The sequence below is a fragment of the Moschus berezovskii genome, chromosome 24 (genome assembly GCF_049115385.1).
Source record: "Moschus berezovskii isolate FMDL1 chromosome 24, NW_MosBer_1.0, whole genome shotgun sequence".
NCBI classification, from domain to species: Eukaryota; Metazoa; Chordata; class Mammalia; order Artiodactyla; family Moschidae; genus Moschus; species Moschus berezovskii.
Window position 1 is genome coordinate 46,164,927 of NC_142483.1, and position 15,907 is coordinate 46,180,833.

The 15,907-nt window shown below is 44.0% G+C and overlaps 1 protein-coding gene across 8 annotated transcripts in view; it reads right to left on the reverse strand.

Moving 5' to 3' along the window:
* Positions 1–1,323: 1,323 nt before the first annotated feature.
* The window catches only part of SNRK (SNF related kinase), a 71,106-nt gene continuing 56,522 nt past the window's right edge, over positions 1,324–15,907 (reverse strand). For all 8 annotated transcript variants that reach the window (XM_055414502.2, XM_055414498.2, XM_055414504.2 and 5 more), the window contains 4 exons: positions 15,067–15,208; positions 11,349–11,561; positions 8,532–8,666; positions 1,324–5,095 (listed from right to left, as the gene is read on the reverse strand). In XM_055414502.2, the coding sequence (XP_055270477.1) occupies positions 3,871–5,095; positions 8,532–8,666; positions 11,349–11,561; positions 15,067–15,208 (1,715 nt within the window). In that variant the 3' untranslated portion in view covers positions 1,324–3,870. The remainder of the gene's footprint in view (positions 5,096–8,531; positions 8,667–11,348; positions 11,562–15,066; positions 15,209–15,907) is intronic.

The following is a 15,907-nucleotide window of genomic DNA, read 5'->3' on the forward strand; positions in this document are numbered from 1 at the left end:
GGATCGGACACTGAGTGTTGACACCAAGGTATCTGACTTGTGCAGAACAAATGAAGGTTCAACGTTGTCTTTTACGAGATGGGGAGCATTAGGACGGTAAAGATTTGAGGGGGATTAGGAGGGTGTTCGGGACTTGTACAAACTGAGGTGCTTATCAGACACATCCAAGGAGAGAAATCAAATGGGTAGTTGGGATCTGGCGTCCCTGTGAGAGGTGGGGGCTAAATGTATTTCGGGCTTTCTGTCAGCACAAAGACTGAACGGGATCATCAAGAGCCTGTGTGTGGATACAGAAAAGACCCAGAATGGAGCCCTGCGGCACTCCAAGTTTAGCAGTTGGGACACTGTGGAGCTAGAGGACTGAAGAGCAGCAAGGGTCCTGAGCAGTGCAAAGTTTGCAAGGATGAGTGCTCATTAAATGCTAACGCGGGACTGGAACTCACCACTGGATCAGGGTTTGTCTGGCTGAGGCTGGGCTGGGAGTTGAGGATAAAGGGAGAATGTGCTAAAGTGTACAAGGTTTCTTTTTGGGTTTATGGTTGCCCAACTCTGCGAATTTACTAAAATCTACTGAACTGTGCAATGTAAATAGGTGGATTATGTGGTATGTCGATTATATCTCAAAGCTGTTTCTAAAAATTGACTATTGGGTTTAGCACAGGAAGGAAATCACTGCTGACCTTGAGCAAAGCAGTTTTGGTGGGGTGACAGCAGCACTGCCTGGTTGGAAGGGTTCAGAAAGAAGTGGAAGGAGAAAAAGGTGACAACAGCCAGAGAGAGAATAGAAACACTTAAGAAAGGGGAATAAAATCGTGTGTGTTTTGTTTGCTGTTAGGAACGATCCAATGGAAAAGCAAAGATTGATGGTGCAAGGTGAAGAAAAGAGTGACAAGGTCCTCAGGTCTGTCTCCCTGACACCTGTGAAGTCTTCAAGGGCAAGAGAAGGGGCTAACTTGGAATCACACCACCAGAAAAAAGAGCAGGGCACATGGATAGAACAGGGCACGTGAACACCCAGCAAGGTAGGAAGACAGAAATGGGAGCTTGGGGCGGTTATAACTGCTTTGGTTTACTTATCGGGAGGATGGTGACTGGTTAAGTGAGGAAAGCAGATCATTGGGGAAATACAGTTTAATTAACGGACAGTCCTGACACCCACCTGAGACTTGTGGTCACGAGTTTAAAGTGAGAACAGTCGCGACTGCATTTTTTCAGTCACATCTGGCGAAGCAGGCGCGCACATAGCATGTGGAACATCGGTCTAACCCAGGCCAGGACTACACACAGCTGCGCTCACGAGAAGAAACAGAACATGGGGCACAGTTTATATTGCTGAACACCAATATGCCACTTTATTATTTGGACTTTTTTTTCCCATTTGTCACATACCTGTCAATGTTTATACAATGAGGAAAATCAACCAGCAGTGGAAGCAACCAGCCAAAATCAGCTGATAATTCTGTACCCTCTTAACACACATCGATTCTAACTTGGAAGGGACATCTTTAATTTGATTCAGTCTCACGGCTATTCTTAAAATCGGTGTCAAGATTGTCACAACTTTAAATACAGATAGAATTGCCAGAAGTACATAATTTTTATATATATATATATAATGTATATATATATATACACACACATACAGAAAAATACAAGACTAATTGTTTTTCCACAATATTTAATTTACACACTACTGTAACTCTGCAACTTCTGAAGACAGGTTAAGGGGTACAAGAAACTGTTTAGAGCAAGTCAGTCGTTTGGTCCGATATTATCTGAACGTAAAGGTTATTTGCTCCCTCCCTTTTATGTGACGACATACTATGACACAGAACACATGCATAGCCATTCACTGATGAACACATGAGTAAGACGCCACTCAGACTAACATCTGTCTACCCAGAGGGTCAACCAACCACACACGACTAGTAAGGCTATGATACAGCTATGCAGCATAAACGGTCACCACTGCCGATCCTAAAAGTGAGCACCGTATATACATCTGAATATAAAAAACGACTGGAAACCAAACACATGGGTTAGGTAAAAGGTGCCATTCCAAGGCTATACATAATCACAGGAAAAAGTATTTACATTACTTGGAAAACAGCTGCAACAAAGAGTTTATTGCCAATGCCCTTTATAAACTTCTCTCCTACGTTTAATACAGATGTTACGCTCACTATCTACGTGAACCACACATCTTATTTCTGGCCCTTTATAAGATCCCTGCTCAAAAAATTTCAAGCAAATATGTTCTATGGCTTCACCCACACATCTATTCTCATAGCTTTCAATTATAAATATCACAATGAACTAGAGCTATAGCTTAAAACGTTATCTAGTCTAGGTCTAGAAAGTAAAATAGGTATTTTGAGTATCATCTTTACTTAGGTTAGTAAGCATACTGTGAAATTCAGAGTTCTGAGTAAAATACATGAATCCTAAAGTAGCAGAGTCGGTGTACACTTGGAGAAACCATGACCAATGGAATGCGGTCCTTCGCTGCTCTGCCCACTCTACAGACCACAGCGTCAGACAGGACGGGACGCTGGGGAGCGTGAGAAAGCCAGAGGGACCAGCCACATCCTATAACCAATGTCACTGAGCGTTGCTTTTAAGACCCTCTGGGCACAGCAAGAAAAAGTAGCATCTGGCCCCTTCCCAAAATGATACTGTGTCCTACAAGATACAAGCCACCAAAGATGATTCTCTGGTCAAGAGTGGTCTTGTACAGGAGCAGTTTTAAAGCCAGAGTTCTTTGATTATCATTTTGGCAGGAAGGTAAGGTAAAAAAACACTTCCAGCAAAAAAAACAAAAAACAAAGCAGGCTTTGTGCATTTTTGTTGGCTGTTTCTGTATTTAACCTTTTTAATCAGCCAATTCTCATAGGTAGTTGAGCTAAAGGACGTAAAAGAATGGAAGTTACCAGCAGACAACCTAATTATCAAAGTCCTAAAAATAAAATGCCAATTTTTTTTTTAAAGTGGGGTTTTGACTTTGCCAACACCTTTGCTTCCATGTTATTTAGGCCCTAGTGTTTCTTCTACCTGCATGGTTGTCCAGGAAGCCTGGGGTATGCCCTTCTCAAGGGAATTTACACCAAGCATCCTTTTGTTCTGTTAGACAGACACACACTCTAAAGTTGAGTTAAGACATCTTCAGTTCACTTTATCACATTACAAAATGAGACTGCCTGCTTGTGACTGACCACTATGGAGGAAGCTGCCTTATGAATCTATGTACTTTCTCACCTAGTACAAAACAAGAACATCTTTTTCAGTTAAATTTTAAGAGCCCAAACTGTTTTCACACTATAGCTTAAGACAAACAGGTGTGGGTTATGCTGAAATCATGGTTTTAGGGTTGTCAGTGCAGACACTTGCTGCACTCCGCTCTGCACAGGCCCTGGAGGCTGGGCACCCCACGCTCGCGGGCTCCAGGCCTATTGGCATCACAAGGTTATTGCTTTGGTTCTGTCTCAGATACCAGAGTGTGCCTCAGAGCACGGAGTTTCCATGTCACTGAAGGTCGGGGAGGGAATTTAGATTTTTCACAAGGAAAAGCATTTTCTCTTAAGTGCAGAACATCAAATTTCTAAGTGCTCCATGGATATTAGGTTCCAAATATACATTTTAATTTAATCCTGATCATCCACATTAAAATTATAAATGTAAAAATGACACGAGACTTTTCGGCTGGAAAAGAAAAGTAGTGTCTAGCAGCATGCACAAAGACCATGCATTTGTCACGTCGTCAGGCGAGCAAACGAGAAAGTAATAAATAACTGCCCGCTTTAAGAGTAAAACCGAAAGGGGACCAGGAGAGTGAGCCGGTCTTGGCTGCTCTGAGCAGGAGGCGCGCCGAGCTCAGATGACGTGGCAGCAGCTGGCCTGGCTGGAGGCGCACAGCAGCCCCTCCTTGGGGTTCCGCTGGATGTTCACAGAGATGGTCTTTTCGCACAGAGGTAGCTGGAGCACGTTGTTTTTCAGGTTCCTGCTCTTTATCCGGTCCAACTCCGCGGTGGTGTCCACCACGTGGTCAGAGAAGAACTTCATGCCGCCGCCAGCCGGGGCGGGCGCTGCGCCGCCGGCGGAACCGATGCACATCTTCCAGGCGGACTTCTCCTGGACCTTCACGCTGGAGAAGGACAGGCCGCTCTGCGGGTCGAGAATGTACTTGGCGCCGCCGTGCAGCTGCGAGCCGAGGCAGAGGCCCATGAGTTTGAGGCTCTCCACCAGCTCCCCGGCGCCGCGCGCGGCCAGCTGCGTGGACGTGGACGAGCCGGGCCCGGCGCAGCGGCGTGCGCTGCCCGACGTGCCGCCCGGGGCTCCGCCCGAGCCCCCCGCGGGGCCGCCGCCGCCGGCGCTGTGCTCGCTGGGGCTGGCCTTGTCCGCGCCCCCTCCGCCGCGGCTCGGCTTGCTCTGGCCGCCGCCGTCGCCCTCGCTGCCCGGGGGCCCCTCGCTGCTGTCCCGGCGGTGCCAGGAGTACGCGAAGCCGCCGTCCTTGTCCAGCCGCCGGCGGCTCTCCGAGTCGTCGTCGCTGGTCTCCGAGCTGCTGCAGCTGGAGCCGCGGCCCTGGCTTTTCCGGCGGTGGTAGCGCTTGTGCACCGTGCCCGGGGAGGCGATGTTCATCTTGAGGCGGCTCAGCTTGGGCGGCAGGTTCTCGTCCATGTCGAACTCGTCGTCCGACTCCCCCTCCTCGAAGATCTGGTTGAGCACCGGCGCGCTCTTGCGGGACGTCAGCCGGTTGGTCACGGACGGCTTGCGGCGCAGCACCACCTGGGTGGAGAGGGACATGGGCTTCTTGTCCTCCTCGTCCTCCTCCTCGTCCTCCTCCACCCGGAACAGGCACTTCCGCCCACTGGCCGCGGGCTTCAGGCCGGCCGGCGGCCCCGAGGACAGCGCGGGCCCCGCCAGCTCGGGGAGGTCCTCCTTCTTGGCCGAGTCACACAGGCCTTTGCTCCTGTGCCCGTTGAGGACACTGTCAGTGGCCCGAGCAGGAGACTGAGCGACAGCCGCGTGGGACAAAGGAGTGGCCGTGAGGTCATCCTCAAGGTCCTGGGGCACGTCAATTTTGGTTGGCCAGGACTGCCTATGTAACAGATTGAAAAAAAAAAAGAAAAGCTATGTAATAATACGTAGATTTTACTCAAGTACCTTATATATAAAACACTGGGAGGAAAGCCACAGACAAAAAGAAAATGAAAGCAACAAAAAGAAACAGCAGCTCTGAAAACCCATTCAACATCCTGTAAACATCACAAGGACACCAGAAGGGTAAATGTGGTTCTCACGTGTGGTTCAGTTTCTGGCTTACTGACCAAATGAAAACTTCATCACAGCTGTCAAAAAGGGGGCAAACATCTCTTCTGTATAAACGTTTTATACCACAAGAAAAGTCTTTTTAAAAGTACAAGGGAGTTACCACCAGAGTCAAACCTGAACACAGGTTTTGCTCCTTCTGGTCTTAGATCACAATCTTTGTAGGTATATTATTGCTAATAAATTCACCTGCAATTTCTAGTCCTCCAGACTTTACAGGGTGGTGTGTAAAAAAATAAAAATAGTTTAATGGATTTAAACTACTGATGAGAAAAGTCAGTGAATACTGGCACATATAAATCTCTTCACCAATTAAATCATGCACCCCATAAGCTCTTTCTCTCTCTCTCTATATATATATATATAGATGTTAGTGACCACACAGGAGTTCTGCACAGCAAAATCTACTGTTATCTGAACTTTGATTTCACTCCCAATCCAGTCACCCAAGTAGTAAGAACACTGCTTGGTAGCCCAAGGACAACTTTTGAAAGTGAGGTCTCTAGCCTCTTTTGAATAAGCATCTGGAACTCTCAACTGCCCTCTCTGCCCAGGAAAGCAGAGGCACCGGGCACACTGAAACAGCCACAGCTAGACCGACACTCGCACTTCACACACCAATTATGTCATCCCAGACAAAACCCAATCAAATCTGTAGCTTTGAAAAAGCCCATAGGAGTTTACTGCAGACCTCTTTTCCCCAACTCGGAGCTTCCTCCTCTCTCTCAAGGATGGAGTGGGCCTGTTTGCTGCTCACTGCTCGGTAGTTTACAGAAGCTGAGTGTTCAGTGTTTTTGAGGTCAAGCAGCGTCTCTGGGCAAGTCCTCTGTCCTCACGACACAATGGTGCCAACTCCAGGTGAGCTTTGGGCCCTGGGAAACGGCACCCAACATTCCTTTCAGGATATATTCCTCAAAGAGCAACCACTCAAAATGTCACCCTGGCAAACACTGGGGTGGCCCTGCGGTGGGAGGCACGTCAGACCCACCAAAGCTGCCGCCAGGCCACTCGGGGGGCAGGGCAAAGACTGGAGGGGATTCTCTTCCCCACAACAGAACCCACCCAGAAACAAGAGGGGAAAGCCCTTGCTGCTGTACCGGCCACTCCATCACCACTTCTGAACCAATGGTTCTTATTTACATGAGTTAATCAGATGGCTAAATAGCTCACATCTATTAAGGACATATCTGGGTCCGATGCTGTGCTAGACTAAATAACCATGACATTGTGAGAAAATCCCAGCTTATCTTAACAAGAGACAAGAAAGCTTGCTGACAAGAGTGGTAAACGAGCTGCACTGATGGCACACTTCACACAGGAGGGGTGGCTCCTGGAGGGCCGCTCAAGGCTCTCGCACAGACAGAGTGCACTGTTTCCAGCCCAGGCTAGCAGGACACAGAGAATGGACCCTCTCCAGGCAGGCTTTCCCTGGCTGCACCCAGGGACTCACAGCTAACTCAGCTGCTTAACACCAGTCTTCTGTCTCAGGCCACGTTTCTGCATCCAGGTCACCCTGACCCTAAGGCGCACCCAGCAATGGAACTGAGTTAGGGTCCGGGATTTTGACAATGAAGACAAAGAAAGTCAGCAGACGTCTACCACGTGCCAGTGGGCCCAGGGGCCCAGGAGGAGGACAGGCCCCACAGCATCTCCACTCCCTAATCCCCAGGTGGGTAAAAGCAAACTTCATGGAAGGCTCTGATACTTCTTTACAGCTACTGCTGGCTGTGTAATTTCTATACTAAAGCCAGTTTAATTCATTTACCTGTCTGATCAACTTTAGGTTGAGTTCTGATCTGTTCCATTGAAAATAAAACTGTTCAATTCCAAATGTTCCCTTCTCCGAAACACTGGGGTGGCTCCAGGCCAGGTGGCCAGGCCTGCGGTGACTCTGCTCTTTAACACAAGAGGGCTCGGGTCAGGGCTTGGTTGACCCTAACCACTCACTGACCTGAGTCTGTCCCATGTGCAAGGGTTCCCACCTTCCCTGGGGCCCAGTCCTTTTCCAAGCTGACACCAGACAGAGTGCCCGGTTTTCGTTATGCAAGAAAACATCCAGGATATAAATGAAGTTACCAAATTCGTCTTCCAGTTAAACTAAACTTTCAAATATTTAGTCTTTGGTCGCCCGGGAATGTTTTCTTGTCTCTTCTCTGTCGCGCCACCCCAAGCAACAACCTACCCACAGCAAGCTGACTGCAAGTAATTTAAAACCCAATGGTACTCTTCTTTTAAACAGTAATTTATTATTACATATTCACACACAGATGTACAAGTAGAGAATTACTAAGAATCAGGAGCATCGTTCTGTTTTTGAATCACTATTAATTCCACTATAATTCCATTATTTTATCTGAAAAAAGATAAATTCTAAATAAATTTTCATAATGGTGACAAAAGTCTTTTGTAACCCTTCCCAAGTTTTGATATTAAGTGGAAAGCTGATATGGTAGAAGAAGAAGAGTAGGAAGGTAGCGGGAGAGGAGGAGCAGGAAAAAGTTGGAAAAGGAAGGGAACAAAAACACAGGGGAGATGAGCACATGGTCACTGCTTGTCAAAGATGACGAGGTGGGGAAACATCCACAAGGACAGCAGACACGCGGGACCCAGTTCAAACCACCTTGCATATATACTAATTCGTTTATCCCAACGATCCTCCTAGGGAGTAAGAGCATTATTCCACCCATCTCACAGATGAGGAAGCCGAGTCGGAGGTTAGGTGAACTCCCAAGGTGAAGTAGCTAATAAATCAACTAGCTGACCTGTCACATTCCTGCGATCCTGAGATAACATCATGCCACAGATATACCCTGGAGGTTTTCTAAAATTATTCCAGATACTGAGGGAAAACCCAGCCTTGTTCCCGTAATAAAACTTAAAAGAAAATGACCCATCTCTACATGTCAGATCTGGAGGAGTTTAACAGAAATAGCGTCAGACACCCTAGCTTGAGGCCACTTCTGCCCAGACATCTTCCCAGTCAGGCCAGCAGCTACAGCCCACGTCCCCGCGGAGCCCAGGAGAGGAGGGTGGCCCCGGTGACTAAGGACCCCGGCCCCTCCCTCCTGTGGAGAGCCCACACAAGGCCTCTCTCGAGGCTGTCACCGCTCTTTATCCTCTCGCCCCACAGAGTTAGGAAACATTTAGGAAAAGTTGGCTATTTCAAAACGTTAACTTACTAAAATCAGTGAAGATTTTTTTCTCACCTAAACTGGGCCTTGATATTGCTAGGGCTTGCAGATCTGGTTTGTATTTCTTTCTCTTGCTTTTCCCTCAGGATCCTTTCAGCAAGCAAGAAGTAAGTGGCTGTGATGTGATTGTACCTGTTGGTTTCCAGGGCCCTGAGGAAGTAAGGGAGAAAGAACAGAAGCCGCATTAGCAGGTCTGATTTTGCACAACACAACTGAGTTTTTCTTTTTTAAGTAAAAAGCAATGAAATCCAATGACCTGGAATTCTTTAAAATTATGGTGGGGGGGAATCCCACAAAAAGGAAAAAAAAAAAAAAACCTGGTAGTAGATCATTCTTAAAATTCTAAGAAACAACTGCATAAAAACGTTCAGTTAGTAGGAAAAAACCAAAATGCTTATGGCAACTGAGCTGGATGTCAGTTTTAGATGCTTAAGAAAAGATAATGAAGTTTCCAAGAATGTATACATTATCTAAAAATTTAATGTGCATCAGTTTATTTTCATTAAAGTGGCTTACTTGCTTCCAACAGAATTATGAAATGAGTTATATGAATGTGCACTCAAACACGAGTATCAATCAGAAAAATTAGAAAAAGCTTTTCATTTTACACTATGTATTTACTGTCATTTTCAGACACTAATGCATTACTAATCTATTGAAAGCAAGTTATTAGCCTCTTCTTTGAATAAAATCTATGAATAAAATAAAATTTGTACATCCACCTCAAAAGTAGTGCTGAGTCCTCAGTTTGGCCGGCACTGTGCTGGGCACATGCCCACTGGGCACCCAGCGCCCCCGCCCCCCGCAGCTGGCCTGCTGTGGGACAGACACCGGAGGGGTGTGCTACCAAGGATCCACAAGGCCCAGAAACACATGATGATGCTGTTCAAGACCCTTCTGTAGTTAGTGAACTTCCACAAGGAACACTCAGGAAGGACACAATACAGGGGCTGCTCCTCATAAAACAGACGGTGGGGCCACAGCTCAGGAGGGCAACCAGCGCCAAGGTGAGAGATTCTGAAGTCAGACATCGAGGTGAAATCTGGGACCATAATGACTTCTGAGTGTTTCCTCAACTGAGCACCGGATAAAGCTGTGGGCCTATGTTAAGGGGACTGACAAATGTGTCTTTGAATTTGGGAAGCACCCTGCAATGAGGAGCTGCTCATAATGTGGGCAGCAGGCAAGACTAGCCTGAGAACAGCTGGGAAGACATGAGGCTTCAAATTATCCCTCCTTTTATTTCCCTAAATTAAACAGTTCTACAGGACACCACTGCATGTATTTATTTAAGACTCAAGCCAATTCAAGGAGATGCAAATAGCCTTTTATCCACTCAAGAGTGAAAAATCATTCTCTACACATTCCTACGGTGAGTATCCTTGGCAAAAAGAGCAAGTGTCCTGCTCTTCTCCATTTGTTTAGTTCATTTCAGTAGCTGCAGGTCAATCTGTGAAAACTCAAAACACACTCAGAAACCTGCAGAAATCTGTACTTAAACCAAAACTATGAGCCTGAGTTTATTCTTATAAATTCTTCTTTCCAGTATACCCTAAAGATGCATGTCCTTTATAAAGACATCACCATTCTCATGAACCAGACCCAGGGAGCTGAGCCTGACAGCCCACCCCGCTGCAGTGGTACGTCCAGCCTGCAGCCTCCTCTTCCCAGCGGTCAGACACTTGGGTCAGAACACTCAGCCAGGCCAGAGTGGCCCCCTTGAGGGGAACCCCCTAGAGTATATCCTCAACTGTTTCATCCAACGAGTTAAATGACTTTTGATTTGTAGAACTCTTCATATTATTACAGACAGGACCTCTTAGAGAAATGAATCATTGTTAAAGCAACTGTATCTTTATATTATCCTTGATTTAAAACTTCACAGGTTATAAAAAACTGGCTTTGGTTTTTAAAAAATATAACTAGCTTGTGCATCTCATGAGCTCCAGGTTACTGTAGCAAAGGCTCTAAAAAGCCAGACAGTAAAATCTTCTGAGTTTCATTACGTCCTATGGTCCTTCTCACAATGACTCTGGTAAGGTGCAAACAAACAGGCTTGGCTGTGGGCCACTACACCCTTACTTATGAAAGTGCGTGACTACAGATAGGCCAACTTCTGATTTCAAGAACTTGTGGTGCTGCCGCTGCTTCCCTGTGGGACCAGAGGGAGACCCAGGAGTTAGGAGGACCCAGCAATGGACAGCGCAGCTACCAGGACACAAAACAGTCTACTCCAACTCACCCCTGTGAGAAGGGAGAAAGGCCACAGGACTCACTGACACCACTAGCAATGGTGTGCTTGTTTACTAGAACAAAAAACAAAACCTATGAGCCAGGCCCGGGGCCAGAACTCCAGAGATAAGTGACTGCCAACTGAGAACTCCATCCATTACACCACGTCCACCGGCCCGGACAGTAAGAGAGGGCCCAGGACTTCCCTGGCGGCTCAGAGGCAAAGAATCCGCCTGCCAGTGCATGAGACCCGGGTTCCTTCCTTCATCCAGAGGTCCCACTTGCCTCGGAGCAAGGTATTCACCACAGCTACTGAGCCTGCACTCCAAAGCCTGGGAACCAGGCTCAGCCAGCAACTAGAGCCCAGGTGCCCTCGAGCCTGTGCTCACAAGAGAGGCCACCACTGAGAAGCCCAGGCACCTCAACTGGAGGGCAGCTCCCTCTTTCTGCAACTACAGCAAAGCCCCCGCAGCAACAAAGACCCAGCACAGCCAAAAATAAATAAACTAACAAAATTTTGAGACAAATCTTATTTTTTTAAAAAAAGGCCCAGCCCAAGAACCCTAACCCCTCGCCCCGTCCTGGCAAGCGCCGACATACTCGACAATGGCATCACGGTCCGCAATGTCCCCGAGCACCATGCGCTGGATGATGCTGTTGTGCTCCTCTTCCGACAGGTTTTTATACGACACAAGCGGGATGTTATACTTTGTGGCCGGGGACGGGTCCACTCCTTGAAGCCAAGGATGGTTTTCAATCTCTTCTAAAGAGGCCCTCCTCTTGGGATCCCTCTGTAGCATTCGTGTTATCAGGCTGGAAAGGAAGGGAAGTCCATTGTTAAAGCAAAGTCCTGGCAGGAATGAGTAATGGCGAGCTACTGTATTTTTCAGAATTGTTTCCTGAACGTATACCATCAATTTCACTAGGCTCACCAATGCTGATGGTGGGGCTGATGGGAATGAAGGAAATGTGGTGCCATCAGATTCACAGAATAAAAAATCATAACCACCAGAGAGAGTGACAAGTCAAACACACAAATGCAGTTTCCTATCATCCAGAATTAATACTAGGCATCAACATCTGCCCCTGAGTTAACTGGGGCAGTGGCTCACCAGAACCCGATACAACACCCAGCAACACACGGAGTAGGGGCTGAGCCAACTTCTGCTTCCAGAAGGACAAATGACCGTCCTGATGAAAGCGGCCAGAATGTCATCTACCTTTAGACATATATTTTGTTGAAGACCGTTGTGTTGGCAAGAAGGAAGGAAGGATGAAGGAAGGGAAGAAAAGATAGAAGGACGGAGAGATGGAAAAACTACTCAGCAAGTAAAAAGAGCGTAAAAGTAAGACTCTTAGAAGCCAAAGACAAAGCTGGCCTTGTTCTGATTTTTTCCTGCTTCTGCACTGAGTAACTCAGAATATACACAGAATATAATGATTGTGCAGAGCCTCCTGAAGGAGAAGTACAACTAGAACCTAGCAAAGAACTGGGACCCACCTGCAGTGTAAGGAGGAATGAGAAGTGAGAAACACATTTCCCGCTAAGATGTCAAGATGGAAACCTGCCTGTCTCAATACTGCTGCGGAGGGCAGATAAGGGAACTTCTTCTAAGAACTGCTAGGCACAAGCTGGTCCTCACAGAAGTTTGTGGTCCAAATTAATAACACTAAATCTGTGTGGTACACACAGTGAAAAAGTTACTTTTAAGAGGTTTCAGGGCGAAAATGCCCCTGGGTAACAAGGAGGAAAGCAAATACAAATTCTGTGTGTAGGAACTATAACTTAAAAGAACTTACAGGAAATCTGTCCTCCCAATCAAAAAAAAAAAAAAAAAAGCAATGGAAACAAAGTTCCACTGCAAGAACTTAAAGACAGGATGGCAAATTAAGAATGCAGACTTCAAATACATCTGCATCTATCAATGAGTACAGTAATAATAAATCAAATGAACTCTCCAATTAAAAGACAAAATGCTCAAATGGTTAGATGGTATTAATCAAAATTCTAGCTCCTAGTTTTCTAAAAAAAGATGTACCTAAAAACAAGACAATTGACTGCTAACCAAAAGAAGACTGGTGTGATTAGCTAAAACTAGATGACACAGACTGACTTTAAGGCCCAAAGCATCATTAGAGACAGACAGTAATACAAAGGTTCAACTCGCCAGGAAGACACAACAGTTTCCAACTTGTTTGGATTTAATAACATTCCCCCCAAAACAACAAAAGCAAAAACTGACAGACTTCCAAGAACAAAAAAATAAGCTGACCATGTTGTATTAATGGGGTAATAACTATTTTTATTTGCCTACGATACCTTTCTACATAGTAGAAGAATATCTCATTAAGTAGTAGATTAAGCAGTCAAATAACTAGGAAAGGATTTAAATAATTCTGAAGAGCATAATTAACAAGCTTAGTCTTAAGGATTTATAAAGAAGTCTGACCTCAACAATTAGAAAGTGTACATTCTTTTCCAGAATAAAAAGGATTATTTACAAAAACTGACTCCATGCTAATCCAAAAGCAAGCCTTACCAATTTAATAAAAACTAGTACCATATAGACTACAGCCTTGGATCACAATGCAATTAAGTTAGAAATGAATAACAAAAAGCTAATTAGTAAAACTCTTACAGATTTGGAAATTTAAAATACCCTTCTAAAAGTAATGGGTTACATAAACACATGGAAACTAGACAGTAATCAGAACTGACTAACAAAGGGACTATAAATCAAAACTAGTGGGATACAGGTAAAATGGTGCTTAACTACTACAGTAGAAAAGAAAATTTATGGAATATTCAGCACAAGAAAATGGAAAAAAGAATTAGCCCATTAAATAGGTAGCAGGAAATAACACAGACAAAAGAATATCAGTAACATAAAACAAACAAGCAAAAAAATACAACAGTAAATCAAGAAAGACAAAAGATAGCTCTTAGAAACATTAAAATGAATAAGCCTCAGGCAGGCCTGATCAAGACAAAAACAGAGAAAGCAAAAATAGAAGAAGGCCAAAAAATCAATATTAGAATGAAAAAAGGACAACAAATCCACTAACCTACAGGCTTTAAAAATATGAGGACGTCATAAATACTTGAGGCCAAGAAACTTGATAATTTGGATTAAATGGATAAGTTCCTTAAAAAACAAAACTGAGCAAAACTGACAGGAAAAAGGAGAAACTGAATGGTCCTACAATTAATTAAAGATAATCCCTCTGAGAAGGAGCTGCCAAGAAGAGGCTTCTAAAATATCAGAATTGTTTCTTCGCTTGAGCTGGCTACTGGGTACAAAGGTGGCTCACTTTATCACATATACATTTTATCCGTTCTTCTGAATGATATATGTCAACATAAAAATAACTTACTCTATTTTTTTTTTTTTCAGAAGGGGCTATGAAGATACTCCTGAAATACAAACAAACATCTAACACACACACACAACATACACCCACAGACAGCAGCCTGCTTCCTGGAATAGGGAGTAACAAGTCAGGGCATAAGGATGATGACGATGATAATCACCACCAATATTCATTCTGAGTGCTACTTATGTGCTAAGACTGAGCTACAAGCTTTATACACATCAATTCATTCCATTTCCACTTCTCACATCATTAGTAAACTGAGAAACTAGTATTTGAATCTTGAGAGTTTGAATTCCTAAGTTCTTAACTATGGCCCAAGATAGGGATCCACTTTCAGAGAAGATTCCTCCAACTATCAGATTTCTTTTATATCAAATGATGAAAGAAACTAAAAACTTTAAATCAGCAAAATACTGAACTTTCAACAGTTCTTTTATTTCATTATGAATTTATCACTATATACATCACAATGCTATATATTATATTAAATTCCAAATAATCAGCTTGGATTTACGCTTCCTATAGTCACATGAACCAACCAGAGCTCTTTAGTCAACTGCAGGGAGGAGTACATGAATAAAATTATGAGGCACGCTATATAAACCCAAAAATGGTATGTTGATAGTCTATTTCAGGAAAGTAAATCCCCTAACTCTTCTCTGGAGCTTTAAATAATTTCAGGAGCAAAAACAGAAAGTAGTTCTTACTGCAATTCTTCAAGTAAAACTAACCCACCACTTCTGGAGGCTGAGGAGGCATACAATGGGTTTCTTGAAAACTAGCTTATTTGAAATACAGACTAATACATTATGTTCTCCAAGGTTAGATTTCAAATCACATTCTGGGGTTAACACCCAGAACACCCTTACCAAGAGTAGAAACCCTGGGTTCAAAAGTTAAAATGAACAAAGATACACATATACTTTTTATTATTTTTACTTACTCTTTACACTCTTTAGACACATGGGATGGTACTGTGTATTTGCAATCCATGATCATGGTCAATGTTTCACTGTCATTGGCCTCTTGAAAGGGTGGCTGCCCACATACCAACATGAAAAGGATCACTCCCAGACTCCATATATCTGCAAATCAAAGGCATATTGTTAAATATTAAATTAATAAGAAAACTAAAAACAGTCAGAGGAATAAAAGTAGACTATCAAGTTTATTTTATTTTGAACAGGCAAAAAGCCTAGAAACAAGTGAAAATGAAAACGATGATCCAAAACCTACGGGACGCAGCAACAGCAGTTCAAAGAAGGAAGTTCAGAGCAAGACAATCTTACTTCAGAAAACAAAAGAAAAAAAGTAGAAGGAAAGAAATCAAAAGATCAGATCAGAAATAAATGAAACAGGGATGAAGAAAATAAATAGCAAAGATCTATAATACTAAAACCTGGTTCTTTGAAAAGATAAAGAAAACTGATGAACCTTTAACCGGAAAAGAAAAAAATGAAAAAGGCTCAAATAAAATTAGAAATGAAAAAGGAAAAGTTATAACAGACACCATAAAATACAAAGGATCATAAGAGACTACTATAAGCAGGTGTCTGCCAATAAAATGCACAACCTAAAAGAACTGCACAAATCCTTAGAAAGGAACCATCTTCCAAGACTGAACCGGGAAGAAACAGAAAGTACGTACAGACCAATAACAAATAATGAAATTGAAACTGTGATTAAAAAACCCAAACAAAAGTCCAGGAACAGATGGCTTCACAGGTGAATTTTATCAAGCCTTTAGAGAAGAGTTAACATTTATTCTTCAGAAAATATTTCAA